Here is a 23327-nt window from a genome sequence, read left to right on the forward strand (position 1 = left end):
GAATCGAATCGTCAGGTACTAGGCAATTCACACCCCTATATGGATCAATATTGAGCCGCAACAGGTCTCGCTGTCAAGACGCTATCGGTGACCCGGCATGATCGTTGACGCGCATGTGCAGAAGATCCCGCCATCTTGGATCGCTAGCTAATACTAATACTTTACCTCAGAGAAAATAATAAAACAGCTGTTTATTCATTTTGGGAGTGAATGGAGTTGTCAGAAAGGTGGTTTGTAGTCTATTAATAAAGTTTGACTGACCTATCTGACTGTTTTGTTGACATTCCCTTTAGCGCAGCACCATCTAATGGATGCATAACGTAACCTCAGCCTCTACTGTAGCGCCTTATATATGGGAAAAAGTTTTGAAATATGTCATTCATTGAAGTTGCGCCTTATAGTGCGGAAAATATGGTCGATTAGGGAAAAAAAAGGCTAATAAGTTTTATGTTAGCTATAGATTCAGCTGAAATACATTGTGCAAATGTAATGATTAAAAAAGTAAATTGTCAATGGCACAAGCTTCAGTTCAACTATAAAACAGAACAGATAAATGGCTGGATGTGAGCTTGTCGCAGCACATGAGAATCATAGACAGATGGCTGGCATTGGCTTCTCCAAAATCCTTTCCACTTCTATTACCACAGCACTTTGAGCCTTCTGTGCACCACTGATATAGCTGAAACTTTAGACACGCTTATATTGGTTTCAAATACAAGCATTAGTGAGTGCAGAAGGATGAGAACGACAGCATGCCCAAGAAAGAAAACAACCTATTGTCAATGTTATTGAAAATGACACAAACATTATATTTATACTTAGTTATATGTTGACAGAGCATATTTCTGAATACATGGACAGTTTTCCAGACATCTTTATTCAATACATTTCCATTGTTTCATTATTTCTGCTCGGTTTAAAACGGCCTCCATTATACATTGTATTTTAAATGTTTCCTGTAGTTCCTGGCAGCCCTCCAAGGCGAGTGGAGGTGGAGGTCTTAAACTCCACCGCACTCAAGGTGATGTGGCGTTCTCTGATGCCAGGAAAGCAGCACGGTCAGATCCGTGGCTATCAGGTCCACTATGTCCGCGTGGAGAACGGAGAGTCCAGGGGCCTGCCCCTCATCAAGGATGTCATGCTAGCTGATGCCCAGGTAAGAAGTGGACCAAGTGGCTGTGCGTCTTTCAATCTATTTCCCAATCATAGTCCAACCAACAAACTTCCACTGACTCAATAGTAGCGACAAGTAGCAGCCATTTTTCACACACTACAAACTGTATCTAGGTCAGCTAAGCAACCGTGCAAATATTGCTGGAGTTGGGGAAATCATCTGGGTGCTCTTCTCGCTTGGATATCATTTCGTATTACTGCAATATTCTGAACTCCCTCTCCGCATAACAAAAACTGTAATCAAAAGCTTTGCTCATCTTTTTCTGCAACATTTCCTTCACGGCTTTTATTAGGAATGTCTGGACCCTTTGTTCATGGCCATATCTGCAGTAAAATGATTGTGCACTTGAATCAAATGCAAGGACAGAAAGAAACTGCTGATTGTTGTAGTCTGGGATGGAAAAAGACTCAAATTGGCATGAAAAAAAAATTCACCTCAAATCACGCCGCTGTAACAAGTTAGAAACCTTTCTTTTTCCCTTTTTTTTTTTTTTTAATTAACAAAACATATTAACTTAATTCTAGTCTACGAAAATGAGTAGAAAAAAAGGGTTAAACCATGGAAAAGAATAGTTGTATGCTATGCTACATAACGATGGAATAAATGAAGATCAATTTGGTCCATAAATGAGACTAAGTGTACACTTAAGCTTTCACATAAATCCAAACTAGACTGACTTTGAACAACTTATTTAAAAATACGGTCTAACACTAACAGCCCTGGAAAAAAAAAATGTCCAGACAAAATTGTACATATTTGTTGCAATGACCTCATCATAAAAGCCTTGAAAGCCTCTCACAGTGCTTCTGGATGTTCCTGCATTGATGATTTAGCACCAGAATAACATTGTTAAACATTGTCACGCCCTGCAGGCAGACCTTTTCTCAGCTTTTTTTTTCTTGTGGTATCACAAAAACAGTGACCTACTTCTGATTCCAGCCTTCTGCACCCAAATCTTGAATGCACCCATCTCTCACAATCCTCTTTCTTCCCTTTCTGCTCTCTCTCCTTTAAAAAAAAAAAATGTTGCAATCTCTCCCATACTCTCCTCTTTGGCGGGGGGTTGTTAGTGGGAAACGGACGATACAGCTGAATATGTGAGTACAAAGTTCCACTTGAGTGCTTTGTGAAGTTGGGAAGATATAGACGGTGGCTATTGCATCAATCTGGCATGATTCTACAAACTACTTCAATCCTTTATAAGTTTGGATGGCAACTCAGAGTTGATAAGTGGGTACTTTGTCTTTAGACCACTGCGGAAAAACACTCATGTCAATAGCTGATGTACTATCCACTGTCCATTGTGCCTGGAGTGATACTTGCTGTGTGTTGTTGAAACATATTGTCTTGTGCTTGAGTCGTGTTTTCTGTAGTGATACTTGAACACATTGGTAGTCTCTCCTTTGGGTATTATCGCTTTATTTTTTGGGCAGAATTTGGAAACAGTAAATTTCACCCAATATGCATGAATAATCCTTTTAACATGGAAGCATCCTTAATTTGAAAGCTAGCATGCACAAACCTTGGTTGATCTGCATTGTGCGAATTACATCTAAATTGCAACACAAAGCTTATAGCTCATTTACTTTTATTGACCTCCCTCCCCCATCTGTCTGAGGCAGCCTGTTCAAAAGCTCATTCTGCATTCATTCAAACCTGCCCTCTTGAAAGATTCATAAGAATTGATCAGAAGGCTTTTCTTTCTAAAGGAAACATAATGGCTGATTTAAAAACTTCTAGTGAACAACTACAATGTACAGTAGTTGAAATGCATTTATTGCAAAGCTAAATTATTGACCAGCATATATCTAAAGGGATATGGGGTACTTTCGATTTACACGTCTAATATCCTTCTACCATATTGGAAACAGTAACGTATTTTCTGAATGGATTGCACTATGAATACTCAAGGGATGTGTAACACTTAATGCAAAGACCAGGAAACAATCAATCAATATGAGGTGCATTAAGTTAGGTGAAAAGGTCAAAACCTTACAAAAACTAATATTTTGCCCATATTTCTTCCATTTTTTTTCACCCCAGGAAATGGTTATTGGAGGGCTCAAGCCAGACACCACTTACTCCATCACGGTGGCAGCATACACCACCAAAGGCGACGGAGCACGGAGCAAACCTAAACTAGTGGTGACTAAAGGTGCAGGTCAGTGAAACTAACCACCTCCACACCAAATGTGTCCACATGATAGGCTGGGCCCCACAATTTCTGACAGCTTTCAGGTGTTATAAATGCCAGGAGGTTGTGACACTGTGAGTGGGGCATGTGTGAGAGGTGTCACTCTCTATCCGTCTGTTCGGGACGGTTCACTGATATGTGCCAGACTGAACATGTTAACTGTCCCTCAAAGGGAAACAACACCCCATGTTTATGATTGGAGTGTGAAATATTGTTTATGCCAGGAGTGAAAATTAAAGAGACAAGCTTTACCCATTTTCACAAGTGTGTCCCATAGATACATCATGTATCCCATCCTACTTGGAACATTTTATTCATATGCTAACACTGAGGTAATTTATCATTATACAATTATTGGTGTACAGATTGATGATGCAAAGACTACAGATGAAAAATAAACAGATAAAAGTAATAATTTCTAAAAATTGACCCAATATAAAAAAATAAGATCAAGATAAATCATCTGAAAACTTCATCCCCCTTTAATGTCATATTTTAATGTGAGAAAAGTGAAATAAGCAGCCAATATAATGTGATTACACAAGTGTGCACACTGCGTTCAGAATTAACCAATTACATTCAAGCTCATGTTAAATTGGAGTCAGTATTAGTGTTGTTCCGATACCGTTTTTTGGTTACCAATACCGATACCCAGCTTTGCAGTATCGGCCGATACCGATACCATACCGATACTTAAGTTTTTTTTTTTTTTTCCTCAACATGAAAAAGCTGTCCTGCTATTGGTTCAGAGCATTCAAGGGCCAATAGGATATCTTAGATCGGCATGCAGTGAACACGTTACATACCAGTGAATGTCGTGCACCAGCAAGACACGAGATGCTCCATACAAAATCCTATATTAGCGTTGGAATTAATGGTATCGGCATGTTACTTGTGAGTAGTCACCGATACCGATACCACTGTTTTAATGCAGTATCGGCACCTCTGCCGATACCAGTATCGGTATTGGAACAACACTAGTCAGTATACACCTGCCACCGTTTAAAGTGCCTCTCATTAAAACCAAATAAAGGTGTTCATAAAGATGTTCTTGTTGGGTTTTTCTTACATTTTTGGAGTCACATCATGGCACAAGCCATGATTCACAGAGAACTTCCACAGCATCAGAAGGATATCTTTATGGGAGGTTTCAGTCAGGAGACGGATACAAAAGAGGCATTAACTCTACCATGGAACACAATGAAGACAGTCATCATCCAATGAATTAACAAAAAAAAAATGGCACAGCAGTGACATTATCAAGAACTGAAGAACAGGTCAGGGAGTCTGCCAAGAGACCAATACCAGCAATGAACAAGCGGCTCAGTTTAGGACATGACACAACAATCTCTCTTTTTCATAGATCTGGGCTATGTGGTAAGATGGAAGCTGTATCTTACTCACCAAAAAACACCACCAAAAAAACCCCATTCAAGACCAAATACACTTGAAGTCTCCCAAATGTGAACAAAATGTATTACGGTCTGATGAGACCAACATTGTTGTTTTTTTTTTGTTTGTTTGTTTTTTTTCCTTCGGGGGCATAATTCCAAAATATATGCTTAGTTAAAACACAGCACTGCTCGCTCATCACTAAAATAAAACCACACCTACAGTGAATCGTGGTGGTGGCAGCATCATGTTTTGGGGCCGTTTTTCTTCAGGTGGAACTGGGGCCTTCTTCAAGATGGAGGCAGTTTTGAACAGCTCCAAATACCATACCATGTTAGCACATCTGCTAGAAATCAAACAAATGTCGTGGGAAAAAAAACCTACTTGAACATCTGAACTTTATTTGGGGTTGATAGAGGCTGTTTAAGTTGTGACAGTTTTATACTGACTCCCATATATCCAAAGTTGATTGGATAATTCCGAACATAGGCACATCCCCAATTATAACAGGGTGTGCCCACTTGTGCAACCACATTATCCCAGGTGTCTACTTTTACTTCCCCAATCAGAAATATGCTTTTCAATTTAATTATAAAGGTTATAGGTCATCATTATAGTAGAAGACATTTTGAAATGATTTATCTTTATATCATTTTTTTTATCTAATGTGTATACATTTTATATGCACTGTATGTGCATTTTTTCCTTCTCAATAACACTATCATCTGTTATTAACATGTCTCAAAATAACCATGCCACAAATATTGAACACAAATATCCAAAATTTAGCACAAGCTGTTGTGCCATCACAACCACGTCCAACACACGAAAAGTTTACAATCTAGTGTTGACATGGGAGCACTACAAATAGTAATCTCATTATTACAATTTGTTGGGCCATCAAAATTGTTTTGAAGCTCCTGTTTTTCCCCACTTACTACATAAGGGTATTTCATAACTCAAATTCATTTGTTTTAGACATACTGTATGTGCTGTTCATCACAATCCAACATGAGTGTGGCTCCAGTCTGGCCTCTAATAAATCTAACTAATGTTTTCAGTAAACAAATGTTTAAAACGGTGAATTGCCTCTGTGATATAATAACACAAACATATCCTTAAAAGGCTTCAAAAGTGATGGTGACCTACTTTAAGTTATTTTTTTCTTCATCTTTCTTCTCCTTCATCTTCCACTTGTTACAATCAGACACAAGTAGTCATGCACATTAGAAAATATATCTGGTTTAATAGCATTAAATCTAAGCATCAACATTACTGTATGTGAGTCATAGACAAAAAGCATTGTGGGCTTTATTTGGTCAATTTAGGGCAGGTTTCATGATGGTTCTCTTTCATAAGTTTCCAAAGAACTCTTGTAGCATCTTGAAAGCTTACTAACACCAAAATATCTGACGCAATGCTGTTGCTGCACCATGTAAATGGATGTTTTGAGGTGGAAGCACACTAAGTGTGAGTTTGAAAGGGAAAGGGTGTGGCCACATCAGTGTGGAGTGCAGGAGGCAGGCTTGAAATGCAAGCCCCAGTTAACTCACTGCATCTTTCTTGATTTTCGGAACATTTTTGCTTCAGTTAAAAGCATCGATGAGATTAAACAAAGGCATCCTGTGAGGTTGGATCCTTCTCATCAACCTTGCTCACAACATGTATACCAATTTGGTATACTAGGGGGTGGATGTTTCAAACTAAAAGTCACACTTTTTTCATAGTTTGGATGATCTCATGATTTACAGTACGCTCAGGTGCGACTTGTACATATTAAAATTAGAGCTCGTACTGTCACCCAAAATATCTCTTCCCTCGTCGTGTTAACTTTCTGTGAATTATCACCATCTGTTTTCCACCGCCGGAAATGCACCAAAAGTATATGCTAACCACGATGATAAAGTAGAAAATGAAGAACTGTAGTCATAGCAGCTAATGTTTGAAGTAACTCTGCTACCACCGCTAAAGGCTAACTGACCAGAATTCGAACCACGTGAGATTCTAGTTAAGACGTTTTAAAGAAACACTTTTCCATACTCAGGAGCAAAGTTTTATCCATCTGAAACCCCTTTGCTGCATTTGGATATTCACTCTGATGCCACACATGACACATTTGAAAAATGTTCCGAATTTATGAACAGTTGGAGTGAAGCAGTGCACACATTGAATATTCTTCCAAAATGCACCCATGATTGGGGAACGGGAATTTGGAGGGCAAGTCCGAGCTCCACTGCTGTCAGTCTCGGTTTTTGTAAAATAGATTTCCCCAAAAAAATCGACTTAAAGCATACTCCAGATTTTTTATTTTTTTTTCTCAAAACAGTATTTTTTTGGTTTTGTGTTAACCACAGTATTCAATTTCTCTCTCAATCACCTTCTTACATAAAGAGCTTGAAATATGCCATCTATAATATAGTGCAAATTGTGTCTCCTTGAGATTTATTGTGACAAATTCAATTTATCCATGAACTCTAGACACATGCTCTTCTGCATAAGAAACCCAACATTAAAAGCAAATGGAGATTAAGATAGCTGGTTGATGGATTTGTCCCGACCTTTTCAAGGTTCAGTTTAGAAAATATCTAATACACTTCACCCTTAATGTATATGTGTCCACATGCACAATGTAGCCTCATGACTGTTACCGTATTTTTCGGATTATACGTCGCTCTGGATTATAAATCGCACCAGCCAAAAAATACATCATTAAGAAGGAAAAAACATATATAAGTCGCACTGGAGTATAAGTTGCATTTTTGGGGGAAATTTATTTGATAAAATCCAACACCAAAAACATACGTCATCTTGAAAGGCAATTTCAAATAAAAATAAAATAGAGAACAACAGGCTGAATAAGTGTACGGTATACTAACGTTACATGACTGACATGCCTGGTAATGTCAGTAACGACGTAACATATTAAGAGTTTGTAGCGAGCAGTGACGGGAGTCGGAGGCGGAGTGTTGAAGCACGTAGCCAAAGGCTGGCGTTTTATTGACATCAGCTTCTGAGGTCTTAACAGCAACTCCCCACTCAGCTAGAAGCTAACAGGCTAACTCCCCTTTTCCACAAAACAAAACCTTCCCACCCGGAACTCTCCCTTCGTCCCAACGTGTGAAAATAACATGTGAAATGATATAATAATGTGTTAATAATTTCACACATAAGTAGCACCAGAGTATAAGTCGCACCCCCGGCCAAACTATGAAAAAAACTGCGATTTATAATCCGAAAAATACGGTAGTGTATTAGTTGAAACTCTGGACAATTGAGCCAACCTTCCTGGTGTGTGGATGGCTGATATGTTCATAGTGTACAGCTGAACAATTGTAACTGCAGATTGTGTTGTACAACTTCAGATGAGCACGGCGGCAAAGAGTCTGTATGTTTAAATTGATGTGAGTGTGGTCATCTAGAGATCACAAGAAAGGGCGGAAATGGGAGGGAAACATGATCCCTACTTTCTCAATCAGGCTGAGTGAGTGTCAGCAGCAGGCTGTTAATACTGTGGCCTAATGGGAAACGTGCCAGGAAGCCCATGAAAGGGGATTGAGCCTGAGAGAAGAACCTGAATTGGATGTAGAGGAGTGGAGGGAGGGGAGTTGGATTGTAGATGATTATTGGGGGGGGGCGTTAGGCATTGCAGAGAGCAAGGGACAGCGCAAGAGAGACTAGATCGATGACTACCAAGGGACAATCACGGTTTAAGAACCCCAGAATTATTCATGCACATCACACACACACACACGCGCGCTCCGATGTACACACGCTCACAAACAAATATTTATTTCTAACGGCAGTATTTGTCTCTGGGGCAGATTGCTCTTTGTCCTGTGTCACCTTGATCATTCCTCTTTTTTTTATCCCCTAAGATTGTCTTGCTCCCTCGCTCTTAAAAATACTATTCACACTTTGGAGCATTGGGTCTTAATGACCCACATTTTCCTGTTGTAGCTAAGTCAAAGCCCATTTTAATAGATGTTAAGAACAATTAAGAAACTGATGATGAACATGACAACTGCAAATACAAAATGTGTTCAGATGGACATCTTGATCAACGAAAAGATCTAAATTGAAACTAAAAGTATGAGGAATACGTCCACCATTTATTCAATTCTTAATATTAATGAGTTCATTATAAATATGTAATTTTCAACAATTAGCCCAATATACCTGTTATATACAGAGGTGGGTGTGTCAATGAAGTGTGTACATCTGTCATTTGTCGACAGTCAGGGCATCGTCAATCCATTCAATATTTCAAGCTGAACCAAACTGTAATTGTCAATCCGTCATTCATCATTCCTCGGCGAAATGGGCACCCGTCAATGTTTACGTTATTCGAAATGGGCACCCGTCAATGTTTACGTTATTCGGAATGGGCACCCATCAATGTTTCTGTTATTCAAAATGGGCACCCGTCAATGTTTACGTTATTCAAAATGGGCACCCGTCAATGTTTACGTTATTCGAAATGGGCACCCGTCAATGTTTACGTTATTCGAAATGGGCACCCGTCAATGTTTACGTTATTCGAAATGGGCACCCGTCAATGTTTACGTTATTCTAAGTGGGCATTCGTCAATGTTTCCGTCATTCGTCAGCAAAATTCGTCATTGACCGAATGCCCAGATCCGGCAGTGCTGATCTGGTTAGTGATGATTAAATCAAAGCACCTCATCCACATGAGCACTCAAGTCAAAGAAAGGGACCGGACATATAAGACGGAAAACGTGGTTCTAATGAGCTGTTTTGCCTCAAGGCGAGTGAATGAGCAATTGGTAAGCAAGATGGTTGGTTCACTAACCATGGCAGTCAACAACCGCAAAATCCTGCTGGCAGCCCCTGGAAGTCACAAAAATAGTAAGATCCCATACCTAAAAATTTAAAACTGAAGTAGGTTTATGGATTAAAAATGAACTTCAACAAACATAACAAGTTCGATTGCCTTGATCTAACCCCTGCGGATTACCATGACCTGAATGCCTGAGAATCCAAACAGACGCATTGATCTATACATCATTTGGTCAGAAACGCTATCTGATTTAAGTTCAGAGTATATTTTTCTTAATGACATGAAGCTGGGATTTGGAAAGCAGAGGGATTATATGAGAGGCAGTTTTCTCACCCAACACACTCCACCTCCAACTTGCCAATACTGGCAAAGATCATCATCAGAAATCATGTTCATCTTGGTCCAGCAGAATGTAGACCATTAGCAAACGGAAATGATTAATATGAACAGGAGGCTGATGCTCTGCTTACTTTGAATGATTGAATTTGAATTGATACCATATGCATCCACTTATATGGGGGCTCCAAGTGTTGGTAGCGTAACCAAATGACCATATTTGTCAATAATTGTAGAAAAGTACACTGCTGGAATGGTGACATAATCCATTATACAAAAACGCATGGAGCGTCTCCATTTTTGTTCCTGATTAAGATAACATGCTATAAAATGTACTATAGTGTTTGCTTGTACATACCAGACAAAACTTAATTATTTATATCTTAATTCCTGCTTAGATTCAATTTCACCGTTACATCCATATTGAATTAAAAGCCGTTGTCTGTTTTTCATCCAGTACATCAAAGTGACAAGACTGAGATTGAGTAATGTGATTGCAGGACATTTTATTTGTTATTGAAACTGGAAGGAGCTTTTAATCGAGTGAGGATAGAATCTTGGTGCTCAGCCACACCCACCTCTCAACAATATTTGGTGGCAGCAACCTGAAAATAGTACTTATATCATCCCAAACTGGAGCCACTTGGTGCTCATCCTGTCTATCACATATCTGAAGTCTGAATTATTTGAATAGTGTGAGTATGCTACACTTGCTTGTGCTTGAGCAGTTGTGCAGGCATGCGAAATAGATGTGTCATATAATCAATGTGATTTTTTCCTCACACCAGTTATTAATAATTACCACTTCGTGGGAGGGGTCACTTGAGGACACGACTGACCCAGTGTGGGAAAAAAAGAACACACTGCTTTGCTTTTTATTTACATAAACATCTTTGTCTTGAGAAATGGTCTTAACAACATTTTTCTTTTATCTTTCAAGATCTTTATGGTTTTGTCGGCAAGGCAATACAATGGAACCTCGAGTTAGGAATGACCCTTTTCACGTACAATTAGTTCCACAGGATTTTTTTGCAAAAAAAATTATCTGTATTTATGTAATATTTTCGATATATGAATGGTCTTGGCATGGAAAATTGGATGGATCTATGGTGTAATTCTCACGCTGCATAAGCATCATTGTCAATGAGATTAACACATTTCTGTGATCTGAAAACTAGTGGTATCCCTCCGCGTCGGAAGCCGTTGCATATGTAGGGAGAAGTTCCATCATCCGCATCCTTGATCATCCAATCACAGTCTAAGAATTGTTGTGTTTTAAATGATGGAGTAAAAGATGTCTGAAAATTACGGAATCGTGGAGCTGCCAAAGTGGATTAAACATTTTTGACTGGCGAGTACGTTCAGATATATTTAAGTACGTTTGAACATATGAACGTATTTAAATACGTTTGAATGTATTCACAATTATGTTCGAATATACTTGTAAATACATTCAAATGTACTTGTAGGCTAAATGCTAGAAACATAGCATAGTTCCCCATAATGCCATGGGGTATTTTTTGCTTATGTGACTAGGGAAAAAAAATGTGTTTTTTTTGTTTGTTTTTTTAAGCATTTGGCCCATTCATGTTTGAAAATCTACTAAAATAAAAAAATAAAAAATAAATTAATTTTTTTTTTTTTTTTATTCGTAACTATTGTGATTTATTATGTCTGCAGTGCATGATTTAAGCTAGGCATTTTTCTGTTTTGCTATTTTTTTAGAATTTGACTACAAGTATGTTCAAACGTACTGTCTTTGTATGTTCAAACATACTTGTATGTTTGAATGTATTTGCAAGTACGTTTGAACATATTTAAATGTGTACATAGAAAAAGACACATTTCCCAAAATTTGTATGCGAAGAAGACTGTTTTTCATTGGAGGAGCTGTAGCCCCTTTCCCCCTCCTTAGTTAAAGTTCATGAACGATAAATATTTCGCTTTTTTTTTTTTTTTTTTAAAGTCTTAATTTTTTTTACAATTGTGTTTTAACTTATATTTATTTTTAACTGGTAAAACAGGTCTAAGTATAACCTAATTTGGAGCTGGGGCAGACTAATTGCATTTCGATTCATTTCAATGGGAGATACTGTCTTGCCTTGATTTATGAGCATTTCAAGTTACAAACAGTCTCACGGAACCAATTAAGTTTGTAAAGTGAGATTCCACAGTATTTAACTTGTGAAGCCTAATATCCCCAATTTAATATTATGGTCAAAATCCATTAAGCTTTGTTATTTTTATTTGTGCCCACAGTGCCTGGTCCACCCATTTTGTCAGTGACACAGGAGTCTGAAACTTCTGCTCTGGTACGTTGGGACCCACCAGACCTGAAAAATGGCATGGACCTGCAAGGTTACAGGCTCCAGTTTGGTCGTAAAGATGTATCACCTTTGGCCACACTAGAGTTTTCTCCCCAACAACGGCAGTACTCCTTGGACAACATTCACCGGGGGGCCACCTACTTATTTAAACTCTCCGCCAAAAGCAGAGGGGGCTTTGGGGAGGAAGCTGGTGTAGAACTCGGTGTACCAGAGAATACACCAGGGGGGTATCCTCAAATGAATGAAGGTTCCAACGTGACATGTTGCTCAGTGCAGCTGTCCTGGTTACCACCAGTGCTGGCAGAAAGGAACGGTGTAATCACAGAGTACACGTTGGCCTATAAGGAAGCTGGTTCCGGAGGAGCACCGCGGGAACTCCACTTGCCCCCCAACCTGTCCAGCTACGTGCTCAACAGCCTCAAACCGAACTCTGCATACGATGTGAAAATTCGTGCACACACCATTGTAGGTCCTGGGCCCTACAGCCCACCTATCCAGTATCGGACTGTGGGATATGATCCAACAGGTAGGGCTTGCCTGTTTCTCTCCCAACCCAGTTACCAGGCGGTTGGGAGTTTTTGCAAGAACACAAAAAACTACCACACCCCTTTCTGTCACCTGCACTCTTCCTCAAGAAAGCTAATAGCGATATTAAAATGTTTGCTGTCGGATGCTCACTTCACTAACCCAAACAAGGTAAAACCAAAGTCAGTAAGTCATAGTCAGTCCTTGAGAAAGGAGTGGGAGCAGCCTAAAAATCCAAGGTAAGTGCTTTATGGTCAGACACTCCTCAAGTCGTTTTGCAGCCCCTTTCCAGGCACACTCACACTAACGCCATCTCACAACACCAGTTTTGAATGAAGGTATGGCTTTAAGGCAAACCCAGTCACAATGAGTTTTTGGACCTTTTGATAAGGACAGAAAACTGGTCTTGGTTCCTTATTTTGGTGTTAAGGTTGTTTTACGATATTGAGCCCTTTCTAACCCTCTTTGTTTTGTTTTCCTCTGCAATTCTTCTATCCACTTTCCCTGTCCCTTTACGGGCCAGCTTGTGGCATGGTATCCCCCAATTGCTGTGCAAAGGCATGCTGTGTTTTGAGTCTGTCTCTTTGTTCACTTGGCAGCATGTCAGTAGTGCCAACCCCGAATCAGTGGAGGTATAGGATGACTTAGCATTGGGATCTCTCTTGTCAGTTCTTCATCATCAACATCGATTCAGATGAAAAGACAGTGGTGAGGTCGGTTGGCACTACAGATGATAGCTAGCCAGTGGGCGCACCTTTGTGCTCCATGGGTTTGTCTTCCATGAGTCTTCCGTGCTCTGTGTCTTAACCAATGGCGTTGCCCTTCTCACAGCCAGTAACAGCTCACCGAATCTCACTCTCCAAACCAGAGGAACGTTGCAGGGGAACAACTATTTTCTTTTATTGCTTTAACCAGAGTTTTTCTCTTGTTCTGGTGCTACGTTCAGTTCACTGAATAGACACATTTTTCCGTTTGCCAACCAAACAGACGTTCCAAAGAATTTTACCATCAAGTGGGCTACCAAGACCACAGTGGTCCTTGCATGGAAGTTTTCTGAAAGCAGGTCCGCATACAAATGCACGGTAAGTTTGATGAAGCTAACTTATTTTCTAAAAAATGCCCTTCCACAAACTACATGGAAATTGTGCCAAATTTTAAACCATGTGTTTGAATTCTAGATTGAATACAACCGTCAGCAGATGGACATCGATGCCAGGAAGCTAAGGGTCTTGATTACGGGGCTGAAGCACAATACGACCTATGAGTTCAGAGTCACCTGCCAAGAAAGCGTGGATGGTGGGCCGAGACACCGTGTTGTGGCCAGGACTGCACCCCTCATTCTGGTCAAGAAACCGAAGCTGGACATCTACGCGGAGCCTGACAATATTCTCACCATGTCCTTCCCGCCAGTTGACGGCAAGGATGTAAAGTGAGTATAACTTGTTGAACTGAATGATGTAACCTTGAAATAGGAGTTATTTAGCTGTAACCCTGAAAAATGGGCCCTCGCTGTGAGTCAAGTCAAGTCAAGTCATCGTTATTTATGTAGCGTTTTCAAACAGCTACTTAGCTGTCACAAAGCACTTTACAGAAACACAACAAAACAAACATAGCATAAAACATTAACAGTAGGCACTAGATTGCTGGGATTTCTCCCAATCAATCAGCCAATAATATAATCGCAATGGCAACGGTATCGTGAAAGAAAATTACCATTTTTGTCCAATGAAAACCATGTACAATATTAAAACATTAAAGGGATACTTGACTCATAGAGACATTTTCAGCAGTAAAAAGTTAATATTTGATCCAGAAGGAATTTACAACTTCATTATTTTTCTTGTACAATTAATACCTTTAAAAAATATTTTTTTGTCCATTTACTGTTGACTGAAGATGACATAACCTGTGTTGAGGAAGTAGGTAACGACCAATCATGGCTTAGTGTGCTGAACAAACCCAGAAAAAAGGTGAGCCATGATTGGTCGTTACATACTTCCTCAGCACAGGTAATGTCATCTTTAGTCCACAGCAAGTGGAAAGAAAATGTTTTTAAAGGTATTAATTGTACAAGAAATTCTCTTCATAAAATTCGATAGGATACGCTGCATTGAACAGCAATTTATAGAGATTTTAGATTTTATGTCTTCATCAATATATATATTTTTTTGGCTGTTTGCATTTTCATGTTTCACTGTTTTGTTGTCTTGAAGGAATTTCTATGTGGTTGTGGTGCCACTGAAGAGAACCACAGGGACTGTGAAAAACCTAAAGACTCCTGATGAGATGGACATGGAAGAGGTAGGGTACACAAAGAGTAATGAATAATATGAGCACAATAATATGAGCCTTTCTGTGTTACTCAAACTAGAAGATTCCATGTAAATAAACAAAGTATAACCATAAGTAACAGTATTTGCTTGTGTTGTAAAATCTATTTTGGACACCATGGGCAAACGTCTCAGCTATTCTGTTCTCTCTGAAGTATGCAGAAGCGAAAATTCAACTCGTCTTGTACTCTACTAGCTCAAAGTCACCTTGAGTGCCAGATCAACAGCAACCAAGCGTACTTGATTTGTGATTTCATTCATTCCTTGCGCTTAGGCCCATTTCTGTCTTGTGCAGTTACATATAATGTTCCAATTTATTTTCTTGAATGTAATTAACTTAATTACAATCTGGTACTTAAGGATGCACAAGCTTACCCACAGAAAACTTGACACATTAAGAAAACATTTTAACATCTCTTTTTTACTCATTGGAAATGTTCATGAATTTATTAGCATTCCAAATGTCAAATTGGAATATAGCCAAAATAATGTAAATATATATATATATTAACTCAACTCAAGTTTATGTATATAGCGCTTTCAAACAAGATTAAAAATGTTCTGAACACAAAAACTAACCCAGTACCCTTCGCATCAAACAGCTGTTGCGGGAGGTGACCCCCAAGCGCCGTTCACGTCGTCAGCTGGGCCAGTTGGACCAGTGGAAGCCATACATCACCGCTTGCTTCCGGCAGCTTCCCTCTAGCTTCACCGTGGGCTCCGACCATCGGCAAAGCAGCTGTGAGAACAAGGCCCTCGAACCTGGGCAGGAGTATGTCTTCTTCCTTATGGCAGAGCTTAACGCTACAGCTGGGGTGAGTTTTCTCCTATGAAAACTTTCAGCACTTGTTTTTCTTTTCAAGTTTGCAGTTAAAGGTATTTCAGCACTTGGAATAATAATAATAATACAAATAACTAGACTAAGTGCAATTTCTGGAGAAATTGCGTGGGAATGCTGAAAGCTGAATGCTATGATTTTGAATGCATGTAGAATGCTTATGAAGTAAATTGAGAGATAAATTATGACCTCCTGGTTACTGGACAATGCACTTTACCAACGGTGCCATCAAGCAGTATCAGACACCTGGTAATGATGCTAAGTTATATATATAGAAGTGGACGTGTAAAGTGTACTTAGAAAAAGTTTAATGTCTGTCCCATTGAAAATGAATGGGGAAAAGTTTATTTTCAATGTTAAATTGTGCAAATACTGTAAGTAATGTGGAATCAGATGATATATACCCGGGAGGTATGAATTTGTGAAGCTAGTTGAAACTTGAACAATGTAAATTGGAAGTATTATGTGGGAGTTGTTACATGGCAAAAAAGTGTGGAGAATAAAAATCACAATAACATTCAGCATTCCCACAATAATAATATTGCTGTGTGTGTTTTCTGCTCAGAAAATGTTTGCAACCAGTCCTTACACTGACACAGTGTTAACTCCTGAGCAAGTGGTCGAGCCAATCGAGACTGGCGGCGATGGGCTTATTTGGGTGGTAGGCCCAGTCCTGGCCGTGGTCTTCATCATCTGCATTGTCATCGCAATCCTCCTGTATAAAAAGTGAGTTGGCCCTTTTATTTTTGGTTTGGCGGTGAATGTCCTCATATTAGCACAACATGTCAAGGAGTATAGTATACAATTTATTCTATTTTGGACATTTGGAAGTTTTAACTACCGTATATGCTTTTTTTTTTTTTTCTCCCCAATGACGCAATTGAAATAAAAACATGACATCATCGCTACACATCTATGCTTCACAAGTGAATCTAAGTGAGCACTTTAGGAACGTGGGGCTTTCCCCCCCACATCAAGCAAAACACAATGAATATCTCGTCATCATTTGATGTTGAACCAGTTCTTTTCTTTGTTATTGGAGAATCCACGACTGGGATGAAAATGATGAATGTTGAATGTTGGTGTAGTTTATATTAATGTATGCATGCTGCCCAAAGCCCTGACAGCATGGTTGCATGCAAATATAAAAAGTGTGTCTTGTTAAAATCCTGAGAAGTGAGGGGTCAGAGAAAGAAGCCAAGATGAGATTCTTTGAGATTTCAAAGGTTACATTGCAAACATGCAAATGAAAATTCTAAAACTGATATTATAGAGTTAAGAAAGTGATCTTTCTGAGGTTTCAAATATTACGTCTTATACTGCTCAGTTCACATTATTGTAACTAGTTTAATTCCTTAATAGAGTTGATACACTATGTGGACAAAAATATTCACTGTTACAATAACAGAAAGTGATGTTGTTAGAAAATATGGAGTTGGACAAGATGGCCTCTCTGCTGTAGTTCATCCCAAATGTGTTTGACGAGGCTGAGGTCAGGGCTGCATGTTGCGCCGCAACAAAGTCATGCAACCAAGTATTGAAAAACCTTTATTTACATTGGGACACAGTCATATTAGAAGAGAAAAGGTTCTTCATACTCCTTTTCTAGCCTTGTTTATAATATGGCTGCCTTCTTTATAGACAGATCTAAAGAAATGTCAAGTTCGTGGCACTGTCGCACTTAACAGTTGTCTATTAAGTTTTCAAAATTAGTGTTATATTCAATGTTTATCAGTGTTTTTCTTTCTTTCAAGGCATATCAATTGGTGTCCAATATACGTAGGTTTTGTTATTCATGGGTCGGGCCTGTTCCTATCCCATACATGCACAAAGTTTATTGTTTTAAAGTGATACCAATGTTTATGTCATTCCAAAAAAACATCATATCCAATATTGTACCGAAGGTGTGTTCAAAGGCTTTTGTCCACATAAGATCAACCGGCTGTTTCTTAACTTTTGGTACTTTTGACAGCAAATATTTTAACACTTAAGTCTTGAGTGTGTGGGAGCTCCAACTGAGCATTGTGAAAAGTACAGGGCAGAACCCTACGTTAATTTAAGAAGGCTGCTATGAACAATCCAACTCGATACTACTACTGTCAGATGATCCCTGTCTGACCTTGCCTTACCTCCGCTTTGGTGGTTAGGGAGAGTAACATCTCTCCTTGAATCTCTGTCTTTTTTTTTTCCCCCTCTCTCGTCTCTTTCTTTCCCCTCACTCTCCTGTCTCCCCTGCTCTTCCAATCGCTCCCTGGTGAATAGTGCTTCCCGTCTCTGCCCTTGGCCCTGACTTTACCCTCCTCCGTCTGTAGCCACACTCTGATCTCACACACGCACGCACACATGCTACCTCCTGCTAATGCTAATGAGCTTTATCTTGCAATTTTTGCGGGGCCATCAGCGACCCTCGCGAATCTCAAACTGCTCTCTATTGATTTATTTCTCTTGTTGACTCTCCCCTCCCTCTTTTCCTTGTGTGTTTTCACCATCTTTATGTATTCATTTGACTCCGATTGCTTTCTGTGGAAACAGCAAACCTGACAGGTAAGGCTCGGCTGAATTCTATCACGTTATGCAAAGGCAATATAGACTGCCTCAGCAAAGAAGATACCTTTAATTAGTGTGGTTGAAGGGGATTTTACACTCACATATGTGCACGTAATTTGCTTCTCAGCTCTTGATTTGCTTTCACTCAAGTTTTCAAGCATTGCGGTGTTTGTTTTTTTTCCAAAGCTCATTAGTGAGCTTAGAGACGGTTTTTGCAATGCAGAGCTTTAAGTTATTGGTTGGACATTCAATTGTTTTTTCCCGTTTTTCTTACTATCCAGTCGCAAGAGGAAGGAGTCCGAACCACGCGCAAAATGTCTGCTGAACAACGCCGACATCACACCTCACCATCCTACCGACCCCGTGGAAATGAGACGAATTAACTTCCAAACGCCAGGTACAGAAACTCTACACAACTCAAAACTGAGCATTATTTATTTATTATTTTTATATATTTATTTTAAGATTTGTTTGATGCAGTGTTTCTATTGAATCTTCCTTCATTGTCCAAGGCTCTCTTTATGTACATTATTTCCCTACCAAAATTTCGGTAAATAATGTGATCACTAAAATGTAGGGATGTTCGATACCAATTTTTTTTTTCCAGACTAATAATAGTACGAGTTAACCTGGCAATAGCCAGATGCCTCTACACAGTAATTTGGTCGGAAAAAGACAAAAGAAATTCTGTACAAGCTGATTGGACGATGCGAAATTCTACAAGTTTGGTTTAACCAATCACGGCCACGGGTGAAAATTTTGTGTTCGTTCTTGTCGAAGGGGGGGAAAGCACAAACATCTTATCAGCTAGAAATGCACAAAGCGCCTCGCGCTGTTCAGGTGAGTAATTCTGCGAGAACAGAATTAATTGTAGCGTCCATTTGTCCATGTTAGGTTTGTTTTTTAGCCCCTGTGTCGGTGCTGGCTTCCTGGTTTCGTCACAGTTGCATATCCCACCACCAAACACAATGTAACTCTGTGATTGGTCCAAACCACCAGTGGTGCGGGAACAGCGGTTATCTACGGGAGTGGTAAAGATGTATTCTCCGGAGTTTGTGAACTCACAAATACCGTGAGAATTCATCTTGCGAGAGCAAGGTTAAGTACGAGTAGTCAACTCATGAGAAGTCACCGATACTCGTACCAAGTACCGATACCACTTGTACTTTTATAGATAAAATAAAAAAAACTATTTATCCCAATATAGCATTTTCCTTAAAATTGCATGTAATCAATGGTAATTTTCTATTCTTATTATTTCTAATTTCTATCGTAAAATGGTGATGTATTGACCACCATTGCAAATACCAATACCTTGAAATAAGGTTCCATTTGAGGACGGTGGGAAGTCTGACTTTTTTTTTTTTTTACTTCATACCAGAAAGTGTGCACAGAAAAGCCCCTTAGAACTTGAGTTGCGAAGCTGGGAAAAAAAAAAAAAAAAAGGACCCCGACATCATTACTGGCTTCAATCTGAAGTCACTTGATATTGGCGACCCTCGCAGATACAAAGACTGTAAATGGCAAACAATAATTTGCACAATAAACTTATTTATTTATTTATTTATTTATTTATTTATTTATTTATTCATTATAACATTAATTTAGTTAATAAATATCCAGTTATCAAGAAATATCTTTAAAATATAGTAAAGTACTTAACATGAATGAGTGCTCAACTGATTTGTTTCATCATCAGTGATTTCCATGGCATAATCACATAAGTGATTTGTCAATTTGCGCATGTCCAAAAATGCTTTTATTCATTTAATGTTGCAATAAAGCAAAAATGAGGTCAGTCCAAGTCTTCTAATCTAAGTTCACAAGAGGTGAATTACAGGTGAGTCTAATCATGATCCAAACTCTTAAGTTTTTCTCACTGAGCTTACTTTTCAAAGGTGGTGTACTCATTTATGTTGAGCACTCTAAATAAATAAACAAATGGATCCCGATCTTTAGAGTTTCCTTTAGCTGAAGCTTCCGGGATATTTTTGTTCTATCATTTATCTTACTTTTGCTTTGCGGATGCCTCCACTCGACGACTGTGTTCTCTCCCTTCTGGCAGCTCATTTGGCAGAAGACATTTTGAGAGACTGGTACTTGAATTTGAAACGCATTTTTCCTCTCTCAGCCCGCCAAGTCGAGGGATGTTTACAGGAGTCGAATAGACGCTTCCCACATCCCCTCTCTCTGCTTTTGCTTTTCTGCTTCCTTTTTTACTTCATGGTCAATCTTGTCCATCAAAAGATTCACATTTCAAACCGCCACTGGTCTCTCCGGTGTCCTTGGGGGTCACATACATGGAGGGCATACTGCCTTGTGTGCTTTGTGTGAGCGTTAGGGACCGGGAGTTGGAACTAAAAGGAGACTGAATAGAATAGTATTAACACCCAAAACATGGATTTCAATATACGGCCTTTATATTTATCCTGATCAATATTCATAGCCTGTTTCAAATGAGTGGCTGTGCAATGACAAGGTTACAGTAATGGTCACTTGCTTAGGCCATCTGACATCCTGTTTTCTCTCTTGATTAAAAATGTCCACCTAAAATTGACTAATAAATGCAGACGGTTCTCTCCAAACACACCTCACTCCACAATCCCATTGTCGTCGTGCGGAATTGGCCAACGTTGTTATCGCTGCACCCTGGGAATTAAATTTAAATGGGCGTTTTAGACCTATTAAGTGGGCCGGTGAGCATTTGTGAACATCACCATCAGCTAAAAGCAAGCATTGTTGAAATGAGCACGCTCCCGGTGCTCTTATCCTCGGCCCCATTCCATTCAGTTGAGCATACGCTGTATTGGCAATTGGGAGGCAGTGACCCATGGTGCTGTTGCAGTACTGAAACGCTATTTGATTGTTTTTCCCATAAGCAATGCTTCATTAATGTATTTGAAAGAGTGGTTGTGTGTGTGTGTGTGGGTGCGTCTTTGGTCATGTGATAGCCTCACATTGACATCGCAATACTCCTGAAGGCGCAGAGTGGCTCGTTTTTTTCATCATCTTCCCTGCTTCCCGGGGTTTAATTGGCAAATGGGGCCAAAGTAATGAAGCAGCACAACTCAGTGAATATCTACATTCTGTGTCCAATCAAGTTGCCTTTTGCTTGGAGCGCTGACTCGTTTTCCCTCCAACTCCACCCTTTTGCCATATTTCTCGTTCGTCCTTGTGCCTCTATCTCTATATGTAACCCTAGTTTACACACAGTACTAGTTAAAGTAATTGTGATTGACTTCAGATAACCATGCTTCTTTGCCTTTTTACTTCAAAATTGTTTCATATTTTGTATCGTATGAGGTACCATTTTTCACCAGTTAGTTACAATATTTAGTTAGCAGGATTACACCAAAATTACAAAGCCATTAAAATCAAAAGATGGACTTTAAATTATTATTATTAGTATTATTAGTATTATTAGTATTAGTATTATTACTTTTATTTAATAATAATAATAATAATAATAATAATCACAATTTAAACTGAGTATTATTTAACAAATATATTTAACAGATATAATAATTATTATTATTATTATTATTATTATTATTATTATTATTATTATTATTATTATTGTTGTTGTTGTTATAAAAACAAAAAAATAAATAAAAATTTGTATGGATGTTATGCTATATTATAAATATTCAAGCAACACACAGAGCAGTCCAGGTTGTTGTATACTTTTTGTGCGATAACTATTAATGAGGATACAGGAAACAATTGCACGTTTGCACTACATGAAAAAGCTCAAACATGGACACAGACACGCACACCCCTACACAATTTGGGTAGAGCCCACTTTGCAACGACCAACTTTAAAATCCTCCACAAGTGGAGCTCTTCTTGCAGTTCCTTTTAAATGGACTTGTGTGCACCGATCTCGTGAATGGACTCCAGCATGTCCTTCAGCCGTGTAGTCCGCGTGCACTGAATTTAACGGGAATATCAAACGTTACTAATTAGGTAATGTATTGATCACTTATCTATAGATGCCAGTAGTCTCCTTCCCTTTAAAAGTAATTTGAGTCTACCAATAATGGCTGGAGAAGACTTTTCATGCGGCGCAGATAAGACTTTGAACTTTCATCAAAATCTTTAGGCACTGACAAATACCCCATCAGCTTTGGTTGCAGATCTGTCAGCCAAAGCAAAAATATCGATACCACTCCACTCTACTCAAAAAAATAAATAAAAAGAAAACCCTCAGAATTAATTTTCACCAATAAGCATGAAGTGTTTTTCTTTCTTTCCACCCTGTTCAATTAGATGGGTTGGCATTCATGAAAGAGATAACAAATAAATTTTTCAGCACTCTACATTCTTTCATCTCAGACTTGTGGACTTGGAAACGTGTCTTGTTTTTCTTTTTTTTTTACCTGAGCCAAAGAGATTTTGTTTCATCACATTTTTCACCTTGGTTTGTGTGCAACATCCTGGCTTCAGGTTAGGCTACAATCTGGTATGATGGGGAGGTATACATATTTCCATTGATCCCATTCAATTTTGATGAAAAGTCAATTGGTGCATCTTACATGTGTCAATATCACATTTAACAACATCACCTCATGTTATATAATCGGTGGTGTTTATTGTAGGATCTGTTTAGTTTTTTTTTTTCTCTTGGATCTAGAATTCTGGTTCTGGATGAAACTATAAACTGTCAGTTGGGTTATTTTTAAGCAATGATATGCACCAGGTGGCGCACAAGATTTTTACTCAATGAGAAGGTTTTTGTGTGTTGTGGTCTGGCGCCAAATACTTGTTCAGGCCATTTTTGTATCCCATGTAAAAAATAAAAATAAAAAATAAAATACACAAAATGTTGTTCATTGTCTCCAATCATTTGTCAGTTTTCCGTGCCCA

At 38.9% G+C, this 23327-nt stretch overlaps 1 protein-coding gene across 17 annotated transcripts in view; it reads left to right on the forward strand.

Moving 5' to 3' along the window:
- ptprsa (protein tyrosine phosphatase receptor type Sa) overlaps positions 1-23327 on the forward strand; it is a 245904-nt gene that overhangs the window by 183006 nt on the left and 39571 nt on the right. For 5 of the 17 annotated variants that reach the window (XM_077535315.1, XM_077535319.1, XM_077535323.1 and 2 more), the window contains 11 exons: positions 963-1156; positions 2245-2271; positions 3218-3335; positions 12154-12747; positions 13734-13828; positions 13925-14175; positions 14960-15047; positions 15679-15891; positions 16480-16640; positions 18447-18458; positions 18743-18858. In XM_077535315.1, the coding sequence (XP_077391441.1) occupies positions 963-1156; positions 2245-2271; positions 3218-3335; positions 12154-12747; positions 13734-13828; positions 13925-14175; positions 14960-15047; positions 15679-15891; positions 16480-16640; positions 18447-18458; positions 18743-18858 (1869 nt within the window). The remainder of the gene's footprint in view (positions 1-962; positions 1157-2244; positions 2272-3217; positions 3336-12153; positions 12748-13733; positions 13829-13924; positions 14176-14959; positions 15048-15678; positions 15892-16479; positions 16641-18446; positions 18459-18742; positions 18859-23327) is intronic. The other 12 variants (XM_077535325.1, XM_077535326.1, XM_077535327.1 and 9 more) reach the window with 5 other exon arrangements.

Source organism: Festucalex cinctus, chromosome 10 (genome assembly GCF_051991245.1).
Source record: "Festucalex cinctus isolate MCC-2025b chromosome 10, RoL_Fcin_1.0, whole genome shotgun sequence".
Taxonomy (NCBI): domain Eukaryota; kingdom Metazoa; phylum Chordata; class Actinopteri; order Syngnathiformes; family Syngnathidae; genus Festucalex; species Festucalex cinctus.